This window comes from Oncorhynchus gorbuscha, linkage group LG08 (genome assembly GCF_021184085.1).
Source record: "Oncorhynchus gorbuscha isolate QuinsamMale2020 ecotype Even-year linkage group LG08, OgorEven_v1.0, whole genome shotgun sequence".
Classification (NCBI taxonomy): Eukaryota; Metazoa; Chordata; class Actinopteri; order Salmoniformes; family Salmonidae; genus Oncorhynchus; species Oncorhynchus gorbuscha.
Genome location: NC_060180.1, coordinates 35,049,583 through 35,075,987, shown reverse-complemented (window position 1 = coordinate 35,075,987; position 26,405 = coordinate 35,049,583). Strand labels below are relative to the sequence as shown.

Genomic DNA, 26,405 nt, shown 5'->3' with positions numbered 1-26,405 from the left:
CTGTCAATATCAATGTGCTCTTCTTCAGATTGAATTGGACACATTGTAAACCAGTCTCCAAACTGTAAGAGAACTTCTAGGCAAAATGCAGTAGTTAGATAAGTACACTACACATAAATAGGCAACATTACACATACTTTAAGAGTTTTGTCTTTGTCCTATAAAAGATCAGGGTGAATTGCATGGATAGTTGCTCTTATCTGCTGCATGCTGGTCACTCTGTCCCCGTTTGTCTCCGTCTCGTTCTTGCATGCTCTGGAGAGAATCTGCCTGCCTGCTTTTTGATTTGATATCGGTTATAACAGTTGACATTTTTTTTTTTTGTCTCTTTTTTTTTTAGACAAATGTCTCTTTTTTATATATCTTTTTTCAAATGTCTCTTTTTTCGTCTTGAACTTTGGTGTCCAATTCTGGGTATCTGTTGGTATTCTAGGATCACTCCAAATGTATGGCACTGTTATGGAGAAATGGGGTCATGTCCACTGAACTATTGAATCATTTGAAGATGCCAAAACGTTCATTCGTATTTGGTTTTGGTGAATAGTTTGTTTGCGTTCTATCTGTGGAAGACTAGAAATGCTGTGTAATTCATGGAACCTAAAGAAGATATTTCAACAATAAGTGAAGTTTATTGATGGATCTAAAAATGGCTAAATGGATCGGCTGAGAATCATTTGGGCGAAGACTGAGGCCAGCGATTCTATAAAGGCTGTTTCCCCCTGTTTTACTCCCACTGAGTGAGTGGAGATTCCTGTATTGTGAGTCAAACACATGATTCAAACAGCTGATTCAGATACCGTGTTGAGTCTTGATGCTCGCCAATATTTATACTGTCTGTCTGTCTGTCTGCCCTCACCTTGCATCCACTCCTGCCCATCTAGAGTCGTTGGTCTGTCTGTCTGATTGTCTATCTGTCTATTTTGTACGTCAGCCCTCTGTGTTGCAGCCTTGGGGTACCTAGTTTTCTGTTCCTATAACATCCACCAATAAAAGCCTGATTTTCAAGAACGAAACAGCAGTTTCAAGAGCACCATGTGTTTTCTCTTCCCCCGCCCCCGGCCCCCCCATCCTCCTTTCTTCTCCTCTTCCCCCTCTGTCCTTTTCCCCATTTCCTATCCTCTCCTTCCCCTCTTACCCTCTCTGTCCCCATCCCTCTCTTCTAATGTCCCGCCCTTCTTTCTCTCTCTTCTGCATTCTGACATTTCCACCTGTGCCCTGGTGTGTAGGATCAACAGACAAATGTGCATACTCTTTTTTGTTAATAAAAGCATGCACATACTATCTTTCCTTCTATTTCTCTCTCTCTTTCTCTCTCTCTCTCTCTCTCTCTCTCTCTCTCTCTCTCTCTCTCTCTCTCTCTCTCTCTCTCTCTCTCTCTCTCTCTCTCTCTGTCATGATGGATGCCTTGATGTTTCCTTATTTAACGTGTTTAAAGCGTACCTTGTAATTGCAACGACACCTATTTATATCTCCATCATCCACTCTTTCTTTACATTGCTTATTTATTTCCAACATTGCTGTGTTCATCTGGTATTCTGGTTGTACAATGAGGCTGTGATTTGCCACATTGACTGTCATTGTCTGGAAGAGGAACCAGACAATACTCTCTCTCTCTCTCTCTCTCTCTCTCTCTCTCTCTCTCTCTCTCTCTCTCACTCTTCCCCCTCTCTTCTCCCACGGGTTCTTCATGAGCATAGTTAACTCTTTAAAGTCGTCCAGGAATGCATGTGACCCATGAGCTCTATCTCTCTATGCATCTTATATAAGATACACCTGACAGATAGCTAGTAGATTCAGATTCAGCACAATTACAGTTAACAGGAGCACTCTGTGCATGTTGTCTGGCTGATAGCAGGTTTTATTGATTGGCTCGGCCAGCGCCACGTATCTAAAGGGCCCTCATCTGCAGTGGAGAACTTACCCTGGAGGCACAGAAGTCTCTTTAAAGTTTCTCAGTCAAGTTTCTGGCGAAGTTTCTCTTTTTCAGTCAGTAGCCTTGAGCTTCACTGCAGGGGGAGTTCAGCTGTAGTTTAAATCTTCACATCAGTTTGATTTTGCTCATCTTATCCTTTCAGAGAAAATGGCATTGGTATTTTGTGCCGCCCAGAGCTCCAATATTTGAATTGTAGATCTTGTTTTGTAACAGGGATTGGGGAAGAGGGCGTTTTCTAGTTTGGCTTCTACAGTGATGTGTCCAGAATAGCAAATTATGTCTTGTGAAATATACAATGGGTTGTTGCCCAGTGGCTAAGACATAAGAATCGTACAATAGATTTCATGTGTAGGGTGAAATGTAACTTGAGATAGTCAGCAGTCTCTCAACATGGAATCTGTGTATTTCAATTGCAATCATTAGCCTTTTCAAAACTACCAATGTGGTTTTGATTAAACGTGAAATATTCCTTTATAGAACTTCTGTAAAAGCAGTGAAGATCATTCTACCCTTTCTGTTACCCCCTCTCTCTCTCTCTCTCTCTCTCTCTCTCTCTCTCTCTCTCTCTCTCTCTCTCTCTCTCTCTCTTCTTTCGTTCTCTCTCTTTCTCACCCCTTCTCTCTCTCGCCCTCTCCTGTCCCTCCCTCTCTCCCTCCTCATTCCCCTCTCCCCATCCTCCCCCTGTCTTTCCCCTCTCCTCCTCTCCCAGTGCGTCGCGTGCCCCCTCGTTTCTCCATCCTGCCCGCCAACCATGAGATCATGCCTGGCGGCAGCGTCAACATCACCTGTGTGGCAGTGGGCTCGCCCATGCCCTATGTCAAATGGATGCTGGGTATTGAGGACCTGACCCCGGAAGACGAGATGCCGGTGGGACGCAATGTTTTGGAGCTCAACGGAGTGAGAGAGTCGGCCAACTACACCTGCGTGGCCATGAGCAGTCTGGGGATTATAGAGGCCACCGCACAGGTGTCAGTTAAGAGTAAGGGACATCCTTTAGTTTTCTAACTGTGCTTCCACTGTGTCCGCTCGCTGGATTTCTTCTCTCCCATTAAAACATAAATGCCCCTAACAGCCACATTAAACATATAGATTAGATAGTTAGGGCCACCTATGATCTCGCAGGTGTCCGCCAAGAGTAAGGGGACACTAGTCTTCCCCTATCTGCCTTTAGATATTATTAAAGACAGTTAAAAAAATATCTGCTTCTACCATCACAGCTCTTCCCAAGCCTCCCGGTACCCCCATTGTCACAGAGACGACCGCCACCAGCGTTACCATCACCTGGGACTCCGGTAACCCCGACCCAGTGTCCTATTACATCATCCAGTACCGGGCCAAGACACCGGACAGCAAGTATGAGGCGGTGGACGGTATCACCACCACCAGGTACAGCATCGGAGGGCTCTACCCCAACACGGAGTACGAAGTTAGGGTGTCGGCCTTCAACAGCATCGGCCAGGGCCCCTCATCCACCCGGGTAGAGGCCAGGACAGGGGAACAGGCCCCGGCTAGCCCCCCCAGGAACGTCCAGGCCAGGATCATCTCCCAGAACACTGTCATGGTCCGCTGGGAAGAACCGGAGGAGCCCAACGGACAGGTAAAATACAATTGAAATGAGTGAATCTGTTGTTTTATGAAGAGAATAAGTAGCAGGGATCATTCTCAGTAATCCACTTCTCAAACAATAATGAAGGCAATAGTTAGCAATGAAGGCAATAGGCAATAGTTAGCTAGAGAAACATCTATTCCCTGGGCAGTCTAAAAATAACAAGCTGAATAATGGAATCAACATAAACAACAATAATCACAATAACAAGATGAGGGCAATGCATCATAAACAGATAATACAAATGATGCGACATACATATTACAGTTTAAATCACACACTATAATGGTTAGGCTTTAGGTAGAGGTCAGTTGAAAGGTCATCTAGTTATTCAATTATAACGGTCATGTCAACCTTGAAGCTAATGCAATGTTTATCTATCTCAGCTAGCAACATAGGTCCAATATAATGGAATGTGGATAGATGTCACAATATATAATAGCTTCCAAACACAAACAAACAAACATGGACCAGACATGAGAGGTTAACTAACACTTTCTTTCTTTCTTGCTCTCTCTATCTCTCTCTCTCTCTCTCACTCTTTGTCACTCTCTCTCTCCTACCCTCCCTCACTCTCTCCATCCAGGTGAAAGGTTACCGGGTGTACTACACCATGGACCCATCTCAGCCCATGAGTCTGTGGCAGATCCATAACGTCCAGGACAGCACCATCACCACCATCCAGAGCCTGGTACCCTCTGAGACATACACAGTCAGAGTACTGGCCTTCACCTCTGTGGGAGACGGACCCTTCTCTGACTCCGTCCATGTCAAAGTTCTGCCCGGAGGTGGGTGGGTGGGTGTGTGTGCGTGTGTGTGTGCGTGAGTGCGTACACTATTTTCTGACCTGGTTCATGTCAAAGTGCTTCAGTAATTTTTAAGGTTAGTCACATAAATATTGCGTAGAGTCTTCCATCTTGGTAAGACTGGTCTGTTTAATAAAGGATTAATTGAACAGTCTAGAAGCTACTCATTGACTGAATGCTAGAGAGGTGAATTCTAACTCTTGTCCTCTCTCCTGTCCTGTCCCCTGTAGTTCCAGGGCAGCCAGGGAAGTTCAAAGTGGGAAAGGTGACAGACACCAGTATACAGCTCACCTGGGAACCGTCCTACATCAAGGAGGGCATCGTCAACTACGAACTTCTCTACAAACCTGTCAAGTTTGGCAGCCTGGTAAGACTTCTTCTTCAATACGAAGTACATTTCATTAAACTTTTACTGCAGTGGGCTACATCAGGGTCACACAGAGTTGATTCTTGGTAGTCTCGATCAAGTACACCTCACACACATGGTTATTGGCTTCAAAGAAAGAAGACAGCTGTACTATGTCAGATATAGAAATGTAATCAGTTTGGAGTTTGCATCCCAATATTACACTTGATATACATCAGAAGTGTAATTTCAGAAAACTGAAATATAACAACATTGTTTGACATAGAAACACCAGATTAAACTTTGCTAATTATGAAATTAGTTAATTATGGAATTATGAAATATATTAATGACATTCCAAAGACTGCAGGAAAGAACTATGATTATTAAATTGATATAATACACACAGATAATCCAGAGTAATCCCTCTTTCTTTCTTTCTTTCTTTCTTTCTTTCTCTACCCCTTCTCTCTTTATTTGATTCATGTTCTCTCTTCCCCATCTCTCTCTCTAACAGGAGAAGTTGACATTCGGGCCCAGGGCGTCGTACACAGTGGAGGGTCTGAGGGCTAATACAGAGTACTCCTTCTCCCTGGCAGCCATTTCCAACAAAGGCATCGGAGCCTTCACCAACGAGCTGGTCCAGAGGACATCACAAGCCAGTATGTTTTCCTTTGTCACACCTGCAAACACAACACTAATGTAACGTTAAAGTGTCTCTGCACTCCTGCTGCGTGTCATCCCACACAGCTCCAGAGTCACTGGACCCTGGGAGTCGTCCACACACTTTCTTGTCCTCTCATCCATTCCTTTATCCTGTGCACTCGTCCATCCCCCTTATCCATCTCCTCTGTATTTGGAGTGTGCCTGACGTCCAGCACACCAGCACTTTGTTTTTTACTCTCATCAAGTCCCAAGCCGGACGCCGCTTTCTGTTTTTTTCCCTCCTCTTTCGCTTTCTTCACTCCTTTCATACGTTTCCTTTCCTTCAAAGTTGGTCAAAAGTGGACTTTTTTTCCTACAGTTCAGGGTCAGCTCACTGTTACAGGTCAAATGTCAATAGTCGTGAGGATATTATATATGTTTTGCCTTTGTTAGAGGTAAGTGCTGGAGGCAGTAATAGGTCTGTATCCTGCCTTAAAGGTAAAATATTCCTTTTTAATATTTAATTATGTATTTGTTACCTGGGAAAAATGTACACCTTATGACTTACATAAGATGTACATTCACCAACAGAATCTTTCTACATGCCTTACCTACAAACGGAGGTTAGACCCGTGGGTGGCTGTTGAGGAGACAGCAGGCTGGGGAGTGACTGAATGCCTTTTATTTCGTGGAGCAGAATGCATTTCACACTCAGCTTGGCACAGTTAGCGTGCCACTTGGCTTTGGTGCACGTCGTGAATGTTCCCCCAGGCTACTGGTACTAAGACTGCAGCTCAAGTGTCAGACTCACATATCCGTCAAAATCCAAAAATACTCCAGTCAAATGCACACTTTTCCCTCTGCACCTTTATTTGGTCAATGTTTCGGTTCAGTGCGATGTGGTGTCTCTGGTTGCATGGTAAGAAGGTCCTGTCTGCTATTAGTCGGAGAGATGGGTGAGTGTCTCAAACAGTGCCTGTTTATGTCTTTTATCTTTACTGCTCTTCTGTCATGTGCCTTCACTCTTGTTCTATCTCCTAGTTCCTCTGACGTTGCACGAGGTCAACTTTCATGAAAGTATTTGTTTTTGGTTCCAGTTTCAAACCCTGCTCTCCACCTTTCTCTATGACATTTCAAATCGCCGAACCTAATTTTAAGACATGAGATAGGGCAGTTAAAGAAGCACTAAAAGATTATAAAGAGTTTGGCAAAGTTCCAACACAATTATTACATTCCACTGAGGAGGTCCAGGAACCTTTGGTAGCAAGACAGAAGGATTAACTGCTGAACTCTATACAGTATCTGTGTCGTTCCACCAATAGACTGACTTTTAGGTAGTGTAATTTTGTACAAATATATATTTATTTCACCAAATGTTTACATTCTGTCAGAAAGAGCACGTTGAAGTTCAAGTTCAATCAGTTTAATTATAAAGCCCTTTCTTACATCAGCCGATAGCACAAAGTGCTGTCTTGAAACCCAGCCTAAAACCCCAAACAGCAAGCAACGCTGATGTAGAAAAAACATGTTTTCCCATCTTAAATTAAGAAAATGTAAAATATATATATATACATATATATACTGGCAATTAAAGTAACAGGGTTGACCGTAACAGGGTTGACCTTAACAGGATTGACGTTTTCAAGCAATAAAGCAGTAAGCAATAACTCCTCTTGTGACAGGGGGGAATGGAAGCTTTGTTGTGTGTCACAGGGAGGGAAATTGAATGCAAGATTCACAATATATATATTTTTTAACACATTTCATATCTATCTATGGGTAACGGTGTTGACGTGCAATTAATTAAAAAGGAACGGTTTCACCATATTAAAACAACAGCTCAGTTCACGTAACAGGGTTGACCTAAATTCATCTTCAGAAATGACTTGGTCAAAGGAACTAGGGCATTGTTGGTGAAAACATTGCGATTCTGGGGGGGAGGGGTTTGAGTGAGTTGAAGTCTTTATAATCTAAAACCTGAGGAGAGACATGTCAAAATCCATTTTCCATGTGGTCTATATTAAGATGCTGAGAATATAAATTGACTTCTTCTATAGAAATGGATCCTACCTATCATTTAATAATTCGAAAGCAGATCATTCAATCAACATTCCTACTAGTCTCAGCCTAGGGGGCATGTTTTAATGAGTTTGTATCCCAGGAAAACAATGAATTTCTAAGTTGGGTCCCAGGCTGAAAAGGTATAAGAACCCTTGACCTGCAGTATAGCTCTGTTCTTATCCAGCCCCACTAAGCTAGTCATAAATAATTGTGCTGCCATTGGTCAGAGCAGACAAGTGAAAGCCTTTCATCCGGTATCAGTTGCATATCCTCCTGGGCGGTAATTAAGTTGTCCACTCTGCATGGATACCCCCTGCCTTCTCCTTTATCTTATTACCTAGCTAACATTATTAATTTCTTTCTTCCGCCATAATGGCTTTGTCTTCCGTGTTGGAGCCTTTGTTTCTCTGTTTAGCTGAGTCATGTTTGTTTGTCTTTAGAGGCCTTCTCTTTTAATTTAGTTTTGTATTATTTTCCCTTATAGTTGAGTTTTCCTTGGTTTAGTTTCAATTCCTTTTTCCACCATTTTCTTATATTATTGTTTTGCTTGGTGTTTTCAACCTCTCTCTGTCACTGTCTCTTTGCTTTCTCTTTCTTCGCTGCGTTCCTTACTCCCCTGCCCCTGCAAATTTCCTCTTCCTGCCCCTCGTCCAATCAGAGCCATCGGCTGCGCCCCTAGGCGTGTCCTGTGACAGCCCCAGGTCCACCTCCCTGAGGGTAAGTTGGAAACCACCACCCACTGAGACCCAAAATGGCGTGCTGACTGGCTATGAGCTGCGCTACCAGCAAATGGTGTCTGGGGCCAGGGTCGAAGGTCAGGGTCCGGAGGTGAAGGGGCCTCCCATCCCCCCAGAGCAGGGGCAAGTGGTGTTGGAGGGGCTAGAAAAGTGGACCTGGTATCGTGTTATCCTGGCAGCTTTCACTACCGAGGGGTCCGGACCGGAGAGCCCGGCGCTGCTCTGCCGCACGGACGACGACGGTGAGTATGTGTTTGTATGTGTGTGTGTGTGTATGTACATTGATCAACTGATCAATGTATTGATAGAGTAATTATATGTTGTGTGTGGATGATGGCACCAGAGGAGATGGCAGCCGTTTTACGATCACCTAACCAATTGTGCTTTTGTGTGTGTCTTTTTGTGTTATTTGTAACTTATTTTTTACATAATGTTTCTGCCACTAAGTCTTATGACCTAAAAGATCTTCTAGATATCAGGACAGCGATTACTCACCCCATACTGGAGGAATACTTTTTCTTTAACAAGTCAGACGGGAAGGATTTCCTTCAGACGTCCGACAAGGCCCTCATCCCTATCATTCGCTGGAGAAAGAGACGGAGGTATCGAGGACAAAGGTCTGGGTGCCTTGTAAAGAACCGACGGATAATCTCCCTTCACCATCGATCCTATTAGCCAATGTACAACCAATGGAAAATAAAATAGACGAACTACGATTACGTATATCCTACCAACAGGACATTAAAAACTGTCACTGCAGCGTGGCTGAACGACGACATGAATAACATACAGCTGGCGGGTTTTAAGCTTTTTGGCAGGATAGAACAGCGGTCTCTGATAAGACAAGGGGTGGCGGTCTATGTGATTTTGAAAACAACAGCTGGTGCATGAAATCTAAGGAAGTCTCGAGGTTTTGCTCACCTGAGGTAGAGTATCTCATGATAAGCTGTAGACCACACTATTTACCGTGAGAGTTTTCATGTATATTCTTCGTAGCTGTCTATTTACCACCACAAACCGATGCTGGCACTAAGACCGCACTCAATGTGCTGTATGTAGGCATAATCCTCCTGATTCCTGCTTACAAGCAAAAACACCAGGAAGCACCAGTAACTTGGTCAATAAGAAAGTGGTCAGATGAAGCAGATGCTAAGCTACAGTACTGTTTTGCTAGCACAGACTGGAATATGTTCCAGGATTCTTCCGATGGCATTGAGGAGTACACCACATCAGTCACTGGCTTCATCAATGAGTGCATCGATGACGTCGTCCCCACAGTGACCGTACATACATACCCCAACCAGAAGCCAAGGATTACAGGCAACATTTGCACTGAGCGACAAGGAGTGGAACTCTAACCCGGAACCTTATAAGAAATCCCGCTATGCCCTCAGACAAACCATCAAACAGGCAAAGCGTCAATACACTACTGAGATTGAATCGTACTACACCGGCTCTGACGCTCGTCGGATGTGGCAGGGCTTGCACACTATTACAGGCTACAAGGGTTAGCACAGGTGCGAGCTGCCCAGTGACACAAGCATACCAGATAAGCGAAATTACTTCTATGCTCGCTTCGAGGCAAGTAACACTGAAACATGCATGAGACCATCAGCTCTTCCGGATGACTGTGTAATCACGCTCTCCATAGCCAATGTGAGTAAGACCTTTAAACAGGTCAACATTCACAAGGCCGCAGGGCCAGATGGTTACCAGGACGTGTACTCCGAGCATGCGCTGACCAACTGGCAAGAGTCTCTTCACTGATATTTTCAACCTGTCCCTGACTGAGTCTGTAATACCAACATGTTTCAACAGACCACCATAGTCCCTGTGCCCAAGAACACTAAGGTGTAACCTGCCTAAATGACTACTGACCCGTAGCACTCACATCTGTAGTCATGAAGTGCTTTGAAAGACTGGTCATGGCTCACATCAACACCATAATACCAGAAACACTAGACTCACTCTAATTTGCATACCGCCCCAACAGATCCATAGATGATGCAATCACAATTGCACTCAACACTGCCCTCTCCCACCTGGACAAAAGGAACACCTATGTGAGAATACTATTCATTGACTACAGCTCAGCGTTCAACACCATAGTGTTGACTAAATAGTATAGACTAAACACCTCCCTCTGCAACTGGATCCTGGACTTCCTAACGGGCCACCCCCAGGTGGTAAGAGTAAGTAACAACACATTTGCCACGCTGATCCTCAACACGGGGGCCCCTCAGGGGTGCGTGTTTAGTCCCCTCCTGTACTCCCTGTTAATCCATGATTGCGTGGCCAAGCACGACTCCAACACCATCATTAAGTCCACCGACAACATATATATATGCCATTTAGCAGACGCTTTTATCCAAAGCGACTTACAGTCATGTGTGCATACATTCTACGTATGGGTGGTCCCGGGGATCGAACCCACTACCCTGGCGTTACAAGCGCCATGCTCTACCAACTGAGCTACAGAGCCGGTGGTAGGCCTGATCACCGACAATGAAGAGACAGCCTATAGGGAGGAGATCACACTGACAGTGTGGTGCCGGGACAACCACCTCTCCCTCAATGTGATCAAGACAAAAGAGATGATTGTGGACTACAGGGAAAAGGACGGCCGAACATGCCCCATTCTCATCGACAGTACTATAGTAGAGCAGGTCGAGAGCTTCAAGTTCCTTGCCGTCCACATCACCAAACACACCAAGACAGTCATAAAGAGGGAATGACAACGCCTATTCCAACTCAGGAGACTGAAAAGATCCTCAAAATGTTCATCAGCTGCAGCTGCAGTCCCCTGACTGTTTGCACCACTCGGTATCCGACCACCAGGCGCTACAGCGGATAGTACGTACGGCACAGTACATCACCTGGCCAAGCTTCCTGACATCCAGAACCTATATACCAGTCGGTGTCAGAAGAAAGCCCTGAAAATTGTTAGACTCCAGTCACCCAAGTCATAGACTGTTCTCTCTGCTACCACACGGCAAGTGGTACCAAGTCTGGGTCCGAAAGGCTTCTTAACAGCTTCTACCCCCAAGCCATAAGACTCCTGAACAGCTAATTAAAGGGTTACCCAGAACCCTCTTTTACCCTGGTGCTGCTCTCTGTTTATTATGTATGCATAGTCACTTTAGCTCAACCTACATGTACACTACCGTTCAAAAGTTTGGGTTCACTTAGAAATGTCCTTGTTTTTGAGCGAAAAGCACATTATGTTGGTCCATTAAAATAACATAATATTGATCAGAAATACAGTGTAGACATTGTTAATGTTGTAAATGACTATTGTAGCTGGAAACGGCAGGTTTTTTATGGAATATCTACATAGGCGTACAAAGCCCAATTATCAGCAACCATCACTCCTGTGTTCCAATGGCACATTGTGTTAGCTAATCCAAGTTTATCATTTTAAAAGGCTAATTGATCATTAGAGAACCCTTTTGCAATTATGTTAGCACAACTGAAAACTGTCCTGATTAAAGAAGTAATAAAACTGTCCTTCTTTAGATTAGTTGAGTATCTGGAGCATCAGCATTTGTGGGTTCGATTACAAGCTCAAAATGGCTAGAAACAAAGAACTTTCTTCTGAAACTCGTCAGTCTATTCTTGTTCTGAGAAATTTAGGCTATCCCATGCGAGAAATTGCCAAGAAACTGAAGAACTCGTACAACGCTGTGTACTACACCCTAAAACAGAACAACGCAAACTGGCTCTAACCAGAATAGAAAGAGGAGTAGGAGGCCCCGGTGCACAACTGAGCAAGAGGACAAGTACATTAGAGTGTCTAGTTTGAGAAACAGACTCACAAGTCCTCAACTGGCAGCTTCATTAAATAGTACCCGCAAAACACCAGTCTCAACGTCAACAGTGAAGAGGAGACTCTGGGATTCTGGCCTTAAAGTCACTTTTACTTTATATTTTTTACTTATGTGTTTTTTTCTACCTAACACTTGTTTTTCTTAGAACTTTTTAAAGCATTGTTGGTTAAGGGCTTTTAAGTAAGCATTTCACTGTAAGGTCTACACCTGTTGTATTCGGCGCGTGTGACAAATACAATTTGATTTGTGTGTGTTCCTCAGTCCCGGGTGCGGCCCCTCGGCAGGTGGAGGTCCAGCCCTTCAACTCCACGGCCCTCAGGGTCACCTGGCGATCTGTGTTGGCAAGGCAACGCCAAGGCCAGATCCGTGGTTACCAGGTGCACTATGCTCACGTGGAGAGCAGCTCATCACGCACCCTGCCCCGGATCAAAGACCTACTATTGGACGACAGCCAGGTGATGTCATCACTAATCTTACTATTCTTACTTCCAATTTTCTTTAAAATATTTAATTGGAATATCTTCACAACAGTGAAGTGCACACTTAAAAGGATAACGTACACCTTTGCCAGCTGTCACACCTCTCCAGATCACGTCAGGTTTGTAGCGCTAAAGTGAAGCAAATCGTTCGCCTTACATTTATCTCACTTTGAGACTTTGTAGTTAAAATGACTTCCCCCTACGCTCTTATTTCCTCCTCCTATATCTAATCTCCTCTCTTGACTCATTCACTTCTCTCTCTCTCTCTTCCCTCTCTTTCTCTCCCCTCCGCGTCTTCCCGTGGGATCAGTTTGTGGAGGATGACTTTACTGAATACGTGAGTAGGGCTCATTCTGTCAGTATTAAACGGAACCTTATGTGGTACGTTGCATAAGGAAGTTATGAAACCCTCATTAGGAGATGCCTTCTATCTGAGATACAGCCAGTTTGTAACATGTCTCTATGTGAAAGTAATAGGGCAGAGTAAGTTCATGCTCATTGCTGTTTTAGTGGAGATAGGACAAGAAAGGAAGGGGTAGGCAGGAACGGAGATGGGAGGGAAGAAGAGAGAGAGAGGTTTTATAGAGGTTTAGATGAAAAATAAGTGTGTGTGTGTGTGTGTGTTACCCTGTAGGAGATGATTGTGGGGGGTCTTAAGCCAGAGACATCTTACTCTGTGTCTGTGGCTGCTTACACCACTAAAGGGGACGGAACGCACAGTAAAGCCAAGGTGGTGCAGACACTGGGGATTGGTGAGCATCACACACACACTCAAAAAAGGATGAGATCACTTAAAAATGCACACACCCATAATACACACAAAATACACCCAGTCTACAATAGCATATTACACATATTATACAGTATATTCATGTATTAATCATACAATGCATAACTGACATGTTTGTGCCTCCCCTTCCTGCTCTTGTCTGCAGTGCCTGGTGCCCCCTCCCTGTCAGTGCGCCCGGGATCTGAGTCCTCCTTGGTGGTGAGATGGGGACCCCCTTCAAGGGGGTCAGACTCAGGTCCAGGTGCCAAAGGGTCTGAAATTCAGATCCAGGGTTACCGGCTACAGTTTGGGCTGAAGAATGCCACTCTGGACACTATAGTGGAGTTTTCGTCCAGGGAGCGAATGTACACTCTCACAGACGTAATTCCAGGTTTGACCTATGTCGTTACTCTTTCTGCCAAAAGCCGGTCGGGGTATGGAGATGAGTCGTGGGAGGAACTCGAGATGCCCGAGTACCCACCCAGGGGGTACCCCCAAATCTTGGAATCCATTAATGCCACCTGCTGTTCACTCCAGTTCTCCTGGCTACCCCCTGTGCCAAGCGAGCGAAACGGCGTGATCACTGAATACACAGTAGCTTACCGGGAAGAGGGGGGTCTTGACCCTATGGGCATTGACCCTCTCGGTCCTCCTCGCCAGATCACGCTCCCAGCCAGTGAGTCCAGCTACACCATCCTGGGCCTGAACCACAGCACTGGGTACGAGGTGCAGATGTGTGCTCACACCAGCGTAGGTCCCGGCCCCTTCAGTCCCCCGCTGCTGTATCGCACAATGACATTCGAGACAGGTAGGGCTGGCCTGGGGCCTGTGCACAGGGCTCAGGAGAAACCCCCCTATTCACTCTAAGCACTGGTCTAGAGTCATATTTGTCTGCCTTAATCTGAACCTTGAATATCATAGTCCAAAATGCAAAACTGACTCTGGGCCAGTTCGAAGGAGTGACTTTCATCCACAGAGTGGTTGAAAACTGCAAAGTCCACTGGAAAATCCCAGTCTCCTCCACCCACCCACACCCACCACCTCCTCCCTCACCTACCCCTCACCTCCAAGGAAAATGGACTGAATGCCACAGGAATGAATGTATGGAGAACACTCTCACACACCCACAGGTAAAAGTCAGTAGAAAAGCCGGGTAGGTTTTTGAACTGTGAGGTAAGTGTTGAGTCTTGGCTCATTGGCTGAACGAGGCATTAGTTTAGACACATGGTTGGTATCTAAAGGTAAGCTTTTACATCAGTCAATCCCTCACCTCCTTTTGGATTGACTGAACCAATTCCAACCTTTGTTGACATGTCGTTGGTGTGTTTTTTAACCCTAACACTCCCAGCAGGCACTAAACCACTAAACACACACATTCTTCAGTTCTGTTTCTCTCCCTCCACTCCTCATTCTGATCAATCAATCCACCTCTTCACCTCCTCCTCCTCCAAACCTTCATCTATCGTTCCCACTAACTTGAATTCAGATCAGTCTGAAGACATGCTTCTACCCCATCACTCACACAGACACCCACTCACAGGTCTACAGGGTGGAAACGGAGGAGTGGAGAGGTTGATTGGCACAGGGCAGTCTAGATTGACCCTGCCTTGACTGTGTCTATATGTATCTTACAGGAGAATGATGTACGTCTAACCTCCCCTCATTCCCTTCACAGCGACCCCATAACCCTTTGAGAAGATAGTTATTTCGAAGTTACATATTCTGTGTGTTCTGTTCTGGGAAATCTACCAGAGCGAGTTAGGCTAGAATGAGATAAAGTAGGATTAGGCAGATGATGCCGTAGTAAAGAGGAAGTACAGTGCACACAGGAGCCAATGGTTCTTATCTCTTCTATTCTTCAATTCTATTCACCTTTATTTGGTACCCAGTGCCCATATACGTACTTCCTAAAGAATGTTGAGATGTATGACATCACTGTCATGTCCTTCTTCATCTTATTTTAGGAATTGGGATCCTTTGTTATAGAACCTACTAGAATGGGTTGGTAGCCTCTCCACAAAGGGTTGTGGACCGTTGAGACATGTGAATAGGGCGGACTACATCTCAACTGATCATTTGTTTGTTCTCCATCTTCCAATCAGATGTCCCGAGGAACTTCTCAGTGAACTTGGCAACCAAGACGAGTGTTCTGCTGACCTGGGAGTTCCCCGACAGCCCCTACCCATACCACTTTACTGTGAGTGTGCGCATGTGTGCATGCATGCATAAACATCAGTGTGTCTGTGTGTATGTGTGCGTAAACACAATTGTGCGTGCATGTGTGTGTATGTCGCTGCGTGTGTATATAACGTATGTACAGTATGATCTTAGCCGTAAAATAACCCTATTCTATTCCTGCCAGGTGGAGTATAATCATCAGAAGATGGAGGTGGATGCCAGGCTGAGGAAAGCAGTGATCCCCAACCTGCAGCCCGATACTGACTATGACTTCAAGATCACCTCCCCCGAGGGCAACATGGGCCGGCTGAGGCACCGCATCCTAGCCAAGACGTCTCCACTAATCGGCATCCGTCGTCCAGAGATAGACCACACCCGGGACACGGAGACCACTATCACCATCATTCTGCCTTCACTGGAGAACCGCAGCCCTGTCAAGTAAGACCTACCTAGAGGATGGATTTTAATGGTGTTTAGAATTTGCGATATTTTCTGATGTCCTGTGTGTTGGCTGTGTCTCCCTCTAGGAACATTTATGTGGTGGTAGTTCCACTGAGGAGGGCAAGGGGGGTCATCAGGCATCTCAAGAGCCCAGACGAGATGGACCTGGAGGAGGTGAGAGCTATGGCAACCCTATGCTATGGGAACACATGACATGGCTGGTCCTCTCTCTGAGAACCGTTGCTCTTTTAGATTTGGTTTCTTAATGTTGACATCATTTTTTTTAAACGTATCAATAACATCCGTCTCTCTTTCTCTTCCTCTCCTTCCCAGTTGTTGGACATCAGTCAAAGACAGAGGGACTCTCGACAGCAAAAACAGGTTGACCTGCGTCGAGCCTACATCACTGCCCGCTTCACCCCTGATACCCTGCCAGCCTTCTTCACTTTGGGGGACCAGCTGGACTACGGAGGCTTTGAGAACCGCGCTCTAGAACCGGGACAGGAGTACGTGTTCTTCATCCTGGCAGAACTCAACGGCACCACAGGGGTACGGGGAAATCCAATGAGGATTTTTTTTTGTTGTTTTGTTTTGTTTTTGTGTGATTGCATATAGGTATTGTAGGACAGTGTGTATCTCTCTCACATAGTCACGTCTTCTCCCTCATTCTCAAAAGACAAGCTACTTTGGCATGGCCATGAACAACACTGTTAAGGCAATGAAATATACAGTATATCACTTGACGAATGGAGAATGAAAAGGCAATAATGTTCATTTCCCCTCGTGCGATATGTATTCCTCAATGTGCTCTGTTTGTGTATTGTAGAAGATGTACGGGGCCAGCCCCTACACAGACCCAGTGATAGCCCCCGACTCAGACCCCCAGCCCCTGGACGCGGGGGACGGTCTGATCTGGGTGGTGGGACCCGTCCTGGCCGTGGTCTTCATCATCTGCATCGTCATCGCCATCCTGCTCTACAAGAAGTGAGTGAGACCCGGGGAGGGAGCACTGAACTTACACAGGGGTTGTATATCTAACAAGTATAACACGCTCAAATCAGCTTGCTTGCTTTGCTATAACCAGCAAACATGATAATATGCTATTCGTCTCGAACATTCTAACGCGCTATACCTCGCTAACACATACGTTATGGTTCTATCCCATGACAGCCATTGAAATGTGTCTGTTTCAACTTACACAGTATACTGGCATATTAACAGGCATAGAAACAAGGGACAGGATTGTAAGGGCAGCTAGACTGACCCAGCCAAAGAGATGTGTCATCCTTAGTAACCCAGCCATCAAGCTTTTGAATACAAATGTATCACATTCCTCTTTTCATTATTCACTCCCTCGCTCGCTCCTGTTTCGGAAGCAGCAAGCCAGACAGGTGAGTGTCGGCCATACTAATTAGTTGGTATATTGTGTTGGTGACATATTTAGATCTAAGGACAAGTGATATAGTGTCAATTCAAATGCTTAATTGGCAGTACAGCAATTTATAGAAATAATACAGTCTAAAGTATTTAAAACTTGTGTTCATTGAACTCAATTGTGGTGAATACTGTTAGGTCAGTCATGACCTCTAACGTCTCTACTCTCTCTGGTGTGTCTCTTGTCTGGTGATTGTCCTGTTGTGTTCCGTCTCCCTGGTCCCTGAGCAGTAAGAGGAAGGACTCTGAGCCCGGCACCAAGAGCCTTCTGGGTAACGCTGAGATGATGGCCCACCACCCCACAGACCCCGTCGAGATGAGACGCATCAACTTCCAGACCCCTGGTATGCACAGACAAACGCATGCACCCACGCACACATGCACACACACACACACACACACACACACACATTTTTCGATAGCACATCTGTTCTTGATAAAAGAAAGAAAAGTTGCTGAATTTATATGGTGGGAGGAACTGCAATAAAGAACTAAGTGAATTTCAAGTGTAGAAAGTTACCACAGAAAACACACCACCCAGGGTCAGGTTTTATAACCGTCTGAAGCTTCCACCAGGGTTTCATTTCCTTCTGAGATCAAAATGGCTGTCCTCCAGGTTAGTACAGTTAAGATGAGTCATCGTCCGTGAGTCATACCTGTGCAACGGGCGGCACGGCACTCTGCCCAAACACTGTAACCGTCTCAGTGTCTGCCCGACCGCCCACAGTCCCACCTGGCAGGCGCTAGATAGCCATGCCAGAGAGGACAGAGGTGTCGCCACTGTCAGAACTGAAAAACACTTACATGACCTTTTTGTTCTTGAAAAGAGGAAAGGTGAGAGTTAAAGTTATTTTTAGCCAATAGAATTATATTTCTGTCTAGAATGCGTGGTGTAGATCTTCCTCTTTTCCTAGCGTGGCCAGACACGGCAGACCCACTCCGCCTCCACACCCTCTGTGAGTCCCACCTCCATCTGCTCTGGTGTTAATTCCCCCAGGCTACGCCTCCGCCACTTCCTGTTACCCTCTGTATTACGAGAAACTGCTTCCCCCTCACAGAAGGAACTTAGATGAGAATGAGTAGGATGTTATTGTGTAAAATATACAGTATATTGTATAATTAGGTTATTTGTGGCAATGTTAACATTATTCATGCCACACAGGTGTTGTTTAATGTATTCATCCGTTTGATATGGGCTTTAACAGATTGTTTTCTTACAATTAGGCCTAGATTTTGCAACACTGCTCATGGTGCATGATGATATTGAATGATATTGTATAGCACTCTCCCCTACATCTGACAGTGTTTTACATTGTATGGGGGCTAACACTCGACCTCCACACCATTACCACCCACTGTGTGTGTGGAGATGCTCAGGGTGCCGTTCGGCCTAATTAACACTCTGTCTTTCTTTCTTTTCTTTTTTTCTCTGAATCATCGCTTGCGCTCCTAAACGCTCAGAAAAGTAATTTCCATATCAAAGGAAAACATTTCCAAACCAACCGAATCACAGACTTTGTATCTTTTAAGTGGATTAATATTGATTCTCCATTGTGCTATTCGTGTAATTGTATTTTGCCATCTAACAAAGAACCCGTAATTCATCTTGTGCAATGACAAGAGTGGTGTGTGTAGGTGTACTCTATGCAGTCGTGTCACTGGTAGACTTACCATTATGCAGAAGAGGCAACTGCCTCAGGCCTCACATAACCAAGAGGCATCATAATAAAACATTGAAACATCCCCATCTAAAGCTTTCTGTTTAAGATAGAGATATCAACGTCTGCGGTGGAAGGTGGCCCAGATTTTAACGGTGTTTGTCAGACCAGGAGACATCCCAGAAATGGATCTTCTCACAGACAAATCTGTACGGTTTGGGCTACACACTAATATGAACCTTCTATGGGAAAGATGAGACTCTCACGAACACGATGGTGTTCTTGGTTTTGCTCTACAACCGTCATCTGAAGGTAACATGGTACTGGGCCAAAACATTTATGTGAAGTGAATAGGGCATTTCCACGTAAAAGGTATATGGGTATTTGTGTTTTGTTGTTGTTTTTTTGCTTTTGTATCTCTCAGATATAGGACAGAAACATACTTTCTACATACATCTAGCGAGATGCAATAGCATTTCTTTAGTAAAAAGACAGGTGCTGCTGCTGGTGAAAATACTGCCATGTATTATGGCATGTCATGCTCTTTTTGGCCAGACAGCATCAGATAAATGTGCTACATATGGTAAGACAGAGTGGTGCTGTTTCGCTAGCTCGGATGCTTTCTCTGGTGTGAGAGGTTCAGCCACTTGCTAATTCAAGGTAGTTGGCGGGTGCACAGAGCACTGTTTGGATGAATGTGCGAAGGTCACCTACTTTTTGAAGTGATTGTTTTTAATAATCAGATGAAAATATCATGACTGGTTGTGTTCATGGCACATTAAAAGGGCATATATTTTTACAGTTAAATTACATGTACAGTGGGGAGAACAAGTATTTGATACACTGCTGATTTTGTAGGTTTTCCTAGTTACAAAGCATGTAGAGGTCTGTCATTTTTATCATAGGTACACTTCAACTGTGATAGACGGAATCTAAAACAAAAATCCAGAAAATCACATTGTGTGATTTGCATATATCGCAAATTTGCATAAAATTTGCATTTTATTGCATTACTTAATATTTGGTACAGAAACCTTTGTTTGCAATTACAGAGATCATACATTTCCTGTAGTTCTTTACCAGGTTTGCACACAGAGCAGCAGGGATTTTTGCCCACTCCTCCATACAGACCTTCTCCAGATCCTTCATGTTTCGGGGCTGTCCCTGGGCAATACAGACTTTCAGCTCTCTCCAAATATTTTCTATTGGGTTCAGGTCTGGAGAATGGCTAGGCCAGTCCAAGACCTTGAGATGCGTCTTACGGAGCCACTCCTTTAGTTGCCCTGGCTGTGTGTTTCGGGTCGTTGTCATGCTGGAAGACCCAGCCACGACCCATCTTCAATGCTCTTACTCAGGGAAGGAGGTTGTTGGCCAAGATCTCACGATACATGGCCCCATCCATCCTCCCCTCAATACGGTGCAGTCGTCCTGTCCCCTTTGCAGAAAAGCATCCCCATAGAATGATGTTTCCACCTCCATGCTTCACGGTTGGGATGGTGTTCTTGGGGTTGTACTCATCCTTCTTACATTTACATTTACATTTAAGTCATTTAGCAGACGCTCTTATCCAGAGCGACTTACAAATTGGTGCATTCACCTTATGACATCCAGTGGGACAGTCACTTAACAATAGTGCATCTAAAACTTAGGGGGGGGTGGGGTGAGAGGGATTACTTAACCTATCCTAGGTATTCCTTAAAGAGGTGGGGTTTCAGGTGTCTCCGGAAGGTGGTGATTGACTCCGCTGTCCTGGCGTCGTGAGGGAGTTTGTTCCACCATTGGGGGGCCAGGGCAGCGAACAGTTTTGACTGGGCTGAGCGGGAGCTGTACTTCCTCAGTGGTAGGGAGGCGAGCAGGCCAGAGGTGGATGAACGCAGTGCCCTTGTTTGGGTGTAGGGCCTGATCAGAGCCTGGAGGTACTGAGGTGCCGTTCCCCTCACAGCTCCGTAGGCAAGCACCATGGTCTTGTAGCGGATGCGAGCTTCAACTGGAAGCCAGTGGAGAGAACGGAGGAGCGGGGTGACGTGAGAGAACTTGGGAAGGTTGAACACCAGACGGGCTGCGGCGTTCTGGATGAGTTGAAGGGGTTTAATGGCACAGGCAGGGAGCCCAGCCAACAGCGAGTTGCAGTAATCCAGACGGGAGATGACAAGTGCCTGGATTAGGACCTGCCTGCATGAACCTACAGGAACGGGCCACCGCCTTGATGTTAGTTGAGAACGACAGGGTGTTGTCCAGGATCACGCCAAGGTTCTTGGCGCTCTGGGAGGAGGACACAATGGAGTTGTCAACCGTGATGGCGAGATCATGGAACGGGCAGTCCTTCCCCGGGAGGAAGAGCAGCTCCGTCTTGCCGAGGTTCAGCTTGAGCACTTTGGGTGTAGGGCCTGAGGTACTGAGGTGCAAGTAGGCAAGCACCATGGTGATCCGTCATCCACACTGATATGTCTGCCAGACATGCAGAGATGCGATTAGGACCTGCCACCTGGTCATCAGAAGGGGCAAAGGAGAAGATTAATTGTCCAGGATCACGCCAAGGTTCTTGGCGCTCTGGGAGGAGGACACAATGGAGTTGTCAATGATAATCATGGAGAGAGGAAGAGCCATTCAGCTGAGGTGGTGATCCGACAGAGTCTGCAGACATGTGACTGGTCATCAGAAGTTAATTGTATAGCAATGATAAGAGAGACCATGTGAGGTTATGACAGAGCCAAGAACAGAATAGGAGAGGGCCAAGAACAGAGCCCTGGGGGACACCAGTGGTGAGAGCGCGTGGTGAGGAGACAGATTCTCGCCACGCCACCTGGTAGGAGCGACCTGTCAGGTAGGACGCAATCCAAGCGTGGGCCGCGCCGGAGATGCCCAACTCGGAGAGGGTGGAGAGGAGGATCTGATGGTTCACAGTATCGAAGGCAGCCGATAGATCTAGAAGGATGAGAGCAGAGGAGAGAGAGTTAGCTTTAGCAGTGCGGAGCGCCTCCGTGATACAGAGGAGAGCAGTCTCAGTTGAATGACTAGTCTTGAAACCTGACTGATTTGGATCAAGAAGGTCATTCAGAGAGAGATAGCGGGAGAGCTGGCCAAGGACGGCACGTTCAAGAGTTTTGGAGAGAAAAGAAAGAAGGGATACTGGTCTGTAATTGTTGACATCGGAGGGATCGAGTGTAGGTTTTTTCAGAAGGGGTGCAACTCTCGCTCTCTTGAAGACGGAAGGGACGTAGCCAACGGTCAGGGATGAGTTGATGAGCGAGGTGAGGTAAGGGAGAAGGTCTCCGGAAATGGTCTGGAGAAGAGAGGAGGGGATAGGGTCAAGCGGGCAGGTTGTTGGGCGGCTGGCCATCACAAGACGCGAGATTTCATCTGGAGAGAGAGGGGAGAAAGAGGTCAGAGCACAGGGAAGGGCAGTGTGAGCAGAACCAGCGGTGTCGTTTGACTTAGCAAACGAGGATCGGATGTCGTCGACCTTCTTTTCAAAATGGTTGACGAAGTCATCTGCAGAGAGGGAGGGGGGGCGGAGGATTCAGGAGGGAGGAGAAGGTGGCAAAGAGCTTCCTAGGGTTAGAGGCAGATGCTTGGAATTTAGCGTGGTAGAAAGTGGCTTTAGCAGCAGAGACAGAGGAGGAAAATGTAGAGAGGAGGGAGTGAAAGGATGCCAGGTCCGCAGGGAGGCGAGTTTTCCTCCATTTCCGCTCGGCTGCCCGGAGCCCTGTTCTGTGAGCTCGCAATGAGTCATCGAGCCACGGAGCGGGAGGGGAGGACCGAGCCGGCCTGGAGGATAGGGGACATAGAGAGTCAAGGGATGCAGAGAGGGAGGAGAGGAGGGTTGAGGAGGCAGAATCAGGAGATAGGTGGGAGAAGGTTTGAGCGGAGGGAAGAGATGATAGGATGGAAGAGGAGAGAGTAGCGGGGGAGAGAGAGCGAAGGTTGGGACGGCGCGATACCATCCGAGTAGGGGCAGTGTGGGAGGTGTTGGATGAGAGCGAGAGGGAAAAGGATACAAGGCAGTGGTCGGAGACTTGGAGGGGAGTTGCAATGAGGTTAGTGGAAGAACAGCATCTAGTAAAGATGAGGTTGAGCGTATTGCCTGCCTTGTGAGTAGGGGGGGAAGGTGAGAGGGTGAGGTCAAAAGAGGAGAGGAGTGGAAAGAAGGAGGCAGAGAGGAAAGAGTCAAAGGTAGACGTGGGGAGGTTAAAGTCGCCCAGAACTGTGAGAGGTGAGCCGTCCTCAGGAAAGGAGCTTATCAAGGCATCAAGCTCATTGATGAACTCTCCGAGGGAACCTGGAGGGCGATAAATGATAAGGATGTTAAGCTTGAAAGGGCTAGTAACTGTGACAGCATGGAATTCAAAGGAGGCGATAGACAGATGGGTAAGGGGAGAAAGAGAGAATGACCACTTGGGAGAGATGAGGATCCCGGTGCCACCACCCCGCTGACCAGACGCTCTCGGGGTGTGCGAGAACACGTGGGCGGACGAAGAGAGAGCAGTAGGAGTAGCAGTGTTGTCTGTGGTGATCCATGTTTCCGTCAGTGCCAAGAAGTCGAGGGACTGGAGGGAGGCATAGGCTGAGATGAACTCTGCCTTGTTGACCGCAGATTGGCAGTTCCAGAGGCTACCGGAGACCTGGAACTCCACGTGGGTCGAGCGCGCTGGGACCACCAGAGTAGGGTGGCCGCAGCCACGCGGTGAGGAGCGTTTGTATGGTCTGTGCAGAGAGGAGAGAACAGGGATAAACAGACACATAGTTGACAGGCTACAGAAGAGGCTACGCTAATGCAAAGGAGATTGGAATGACAAGTGGACTACACGTCTCGAATGTTCAGAAAGTTAAGCTTACGTAGCAAGAATCTTATTGACTAAAATGCTGCTTCCGGTTCCGGTTGGAGCGAGTGGTCTTCTTCCTTCAAACAAGGCGAGTGGAGTTTAGACCAAAAAGCTCTATTTTTATCTCACCAGACCACATGACCTTCTCCCATTCCTCCTCTGGATCATCCAGATGGTCATTGGCAAACTTCAGACGGGCCTGGACATGCGCTGGCTTGAGCAGGGGGACCTTGCGTGCGCTGCAGGATTTTAATCCATGACGGCGTAGTGTGTTACTAATGGTTTTCTTTGAGATTGTGGTCCCAGCTCTCTTCAGGTCATTGACCAGGTCCTGCCGTGTAGTTCTGGGCTGATCCCTCACCTTCCTCATGATCATTGATGCCCCACAAGGTGAGATCTTGCGTGGAGCCCCAGACCGAGGGTGATTGACCGTCATCTTGAACTTCTTCCATTTTCTAATAATTTCACCAACAGTTGTTGCCTTCTCACCAAGCTGCTTGCCTATTGTCCTGTAGCCCATCCCAGCCTTGTGCAGGTCTAAAATTGAACCCTGTTGTCCTTACACAGCTCTCTGGTCTTCGCCATTGTGGAGAGGTTGGAGTCTGTTTGATTGAGTGTGTGGACAGGTGTCTTTTATACAGGTAACGAGTTCAAATAGGTGCAGTTAATACAGGTAATGAGTGGAGAACAGGAGGGATTCTTAAAGAAAAACTAACAGGTCTGTGAGAGCCGGAATTCTTACTGGTTGGTAGGTGATCAAATATGTATGTCATGCAATAAAATGCTAATTAATTACTTAAAAATCATACAATGTGATTTTATGGATGTTTGTTTTAGATTCCGTCTCTCACAGTTGAAGTGTACCTATGATAAAAATTACAGACCTCTACATGCTTTGTAAGTAGGAAAACCTGCAAAATCGGCAGTGTATCAAATACTTGTTCTCCCCAATGTATTTACTATAAAAGGGGGGTGGGAGCTTTAGACTGGCCTCTGCTTGGGGCCTCCAAATCACTGAGTCTGCCCCTGAGTCTTGTGTAAGCTTCCAAGGCTAATGCCTATGCAGGATTGAGCTTAACTCAGTCTTGAGTCACACTGACAAACTGGGTTCGAAAACCGCTAAGTCACACAGCCCATAGAGCCCTCTTAATGGCCCTTGACATCTGACCTCCTACATTTAACCCTTGTCCCTGTCCTGTAGGTATGATGAGCCACCCTCCCATCCCCATCACAGAGCTGGCTGAACACACAGAGCTGCTCAAGGCCAACGACAACCTGCGTCTGTCTCAGGAGTACGAGGTGAGAGATGCAGCATGGGGAATGGATGAACATCACTCTTACATACAATACTATACAGTACCTAGGGATAGGGTTATTCCTCAAAGTGTACCAATTGCCTCTTGCAAACTAAGATGGTATCCTATCCTATACTCCTTGATCTTCATCATAGCATTTTCATCAATTCTACTTAATGGGTGCTCTCAATTAGTTTTGAGGTGCCATCAACTATAAATTAGGAGAAAAAAATGCAACCGATGTGGAAATCCTGTAACTCTTCATCTCTGTTTCCTGGTCTCTCCAGTCCATTGACCCTGGTCAGCAGTTTACCTGGGAGCACTCCAACCTGGAGGTGAACAAGCCCAAGAACCGCTATGCTAACGTCATCGCCTACGATCACACTCGCGTTGTCCTCGCTCCAATGGAGGGTTCAAGTCCAGGTACAGTCAGGGTGTCATGCACCCAAAAAATCTGAGTGGGCACAAAGTATGTGAGGATGGCTGGTGGGGGTGTGGTAAGTTGGAGAATTTTTCATTATGCTTCATTCCATATAAAAATATGTTTATTATTCTGCCTATCTAAGCATACCTCTTGAGCTGTCTGTATACTCCAAACTGGTGGTTATTTTTAAAAACTAAATATGCTTCTCTGGATCTTTGCTCAAATCTGGGTAAAGGATTGAAAGGAATGGATTGAAAGGAATGTCTTATTTGGTACATTTTGCTTTTCTAAATTCTGCCAACCTTGCCAGCAGGCATGCCAGCAAGATATTTAGATAAGCTAGCTACTCTACTTATGAGCTTAGATGATTGGGAAGCTATCTGGGCTAAAGCCAACTTCATAAAAAAGGTAACCCAGAAATTATACAATTATTAAAAAAATATATATTTAAAAAAAATAATACAGGACTCATCTGAGGGGGCACGTGCCCCTGTGCCCCTTATGGGCATGACGCCTCTGGGTACAGTGTACAGCTTTAGAGATGATGGCCTCACTCGTAAGACATGAAATCATTGTAAATTATGAATAACATGTCTGATATTGTTTGATAGATAAAAATCTGATCAGAAAAATAAAAATCAGACCCAGTAAAAGCATAGTCCTTGACTAAAAGGAATAGAAATTGAAGTGAATAGAAATCTCAACAACTCTCCTCTCTCCCTCATTCTCCCTCTCCATATTCAGGTATCCTGGGTAGTGACTACATCAATGCTAACTACATTGACGGCTACAGGAAGCAGAATGCCTACATTGCCACACAGGGCCCGCTGGCGGAGACGTTCGGGGACTTCTGGAGGATGGTGTGGGAACAGAGAGCAGCCTCCGTGGTCATGATGACTCGCCTGGAAGAGAAGTCACGGGTGAGAGGGGGAGGGACAGGGCA

At 46.0% G+C, this 26,405-nt stretch overlaps 1 protein-coding gene across 7 annotated transcripts in view; it reads left to right on the top strand.

The window, feature by feature from the left end:
* The window catches only part of LOC124041538 (receptor-type tyrosine-protein phosphatase S-like), a 111,577-nt gene that overhangs the window by 63,485 nt on the left and 21,687 nt on the right, over positions 1-26,405 (top strand). For 4 of the 7 annotated variants that reach the window (XM_046359238.1, XM_046359240.1, XM_046359236.1 and 1 more), the window contains 21 exons: positions 1,227-1,241; positions 2,643-2,912; positions 3,151-3,530; positions 4,126-4,327; positions 4,576-4,712; positions 5,209-5,353; positions 8,056-8,376; positions 12,223-12,416; positions 12,751-12,777; positions 13,075-13,192; positions 13,376-14,017; positions 15,312-15,406; positions 15,572-15,825; positions 15,915-16,002; positions 16,162-16,377; positions 16,655-16,812; positions 17,205-17,219; positions 17,494-17,606; positions 24,945-25,042; positions 25,326-25,461; positions 26,207-26,382. In XM_046359238.1, coding sequence (XP_046215194.1) covers positions 1,227-1,241; positions 2,643-2,912; positions 3,151-3,530; positions 4,126-4,327; positions 4,576-4,712; positions 5,209-5,353; positions 8,056-8,376; positions 12,223-12,416; positions 12,751-12,777; positions 13,075-13,192; positions 13,376-14,017; positions 15,312-15,406; positions 15,572-15,825; positions 15,915-16,002; positions 16,162-16,377; positions 16,655-16,812; positions 17,205-17,219; positions 17,494-17,606; positions 24,945-25,042; positions 25,326-25,461; positions 26,207-26,382 — 3,800 coding nt within the window. The remainder of the gene's footprint in view (positions 1-1,226; positions 1,242-2,642; positions 2,913-3,150; positions 3,531-4,125; positions 4,328-4,575; positions 4,713-5,208; positions 5,354-8,055; positions 8,377-12,222; positions 12,417-12,750; positions 12,778-13,074; positions 13,193-13,375; positions 14,018-15,311; positions 15,407-15,571; positions 15,826-15,914; positions 16,003-16,161; positions 16,378-16,654; positions 16,813-17,204; positions 17,220-17,493; positions 17,607-24,944; positions 25,043-25,325; positions 25,462-26,206; positions 26,383-26,405) is intronic. The other 3 variants (XM_046359239.1, XM_046359242.1, XM_046359241.1) reach the window with 3 other exon arrangements.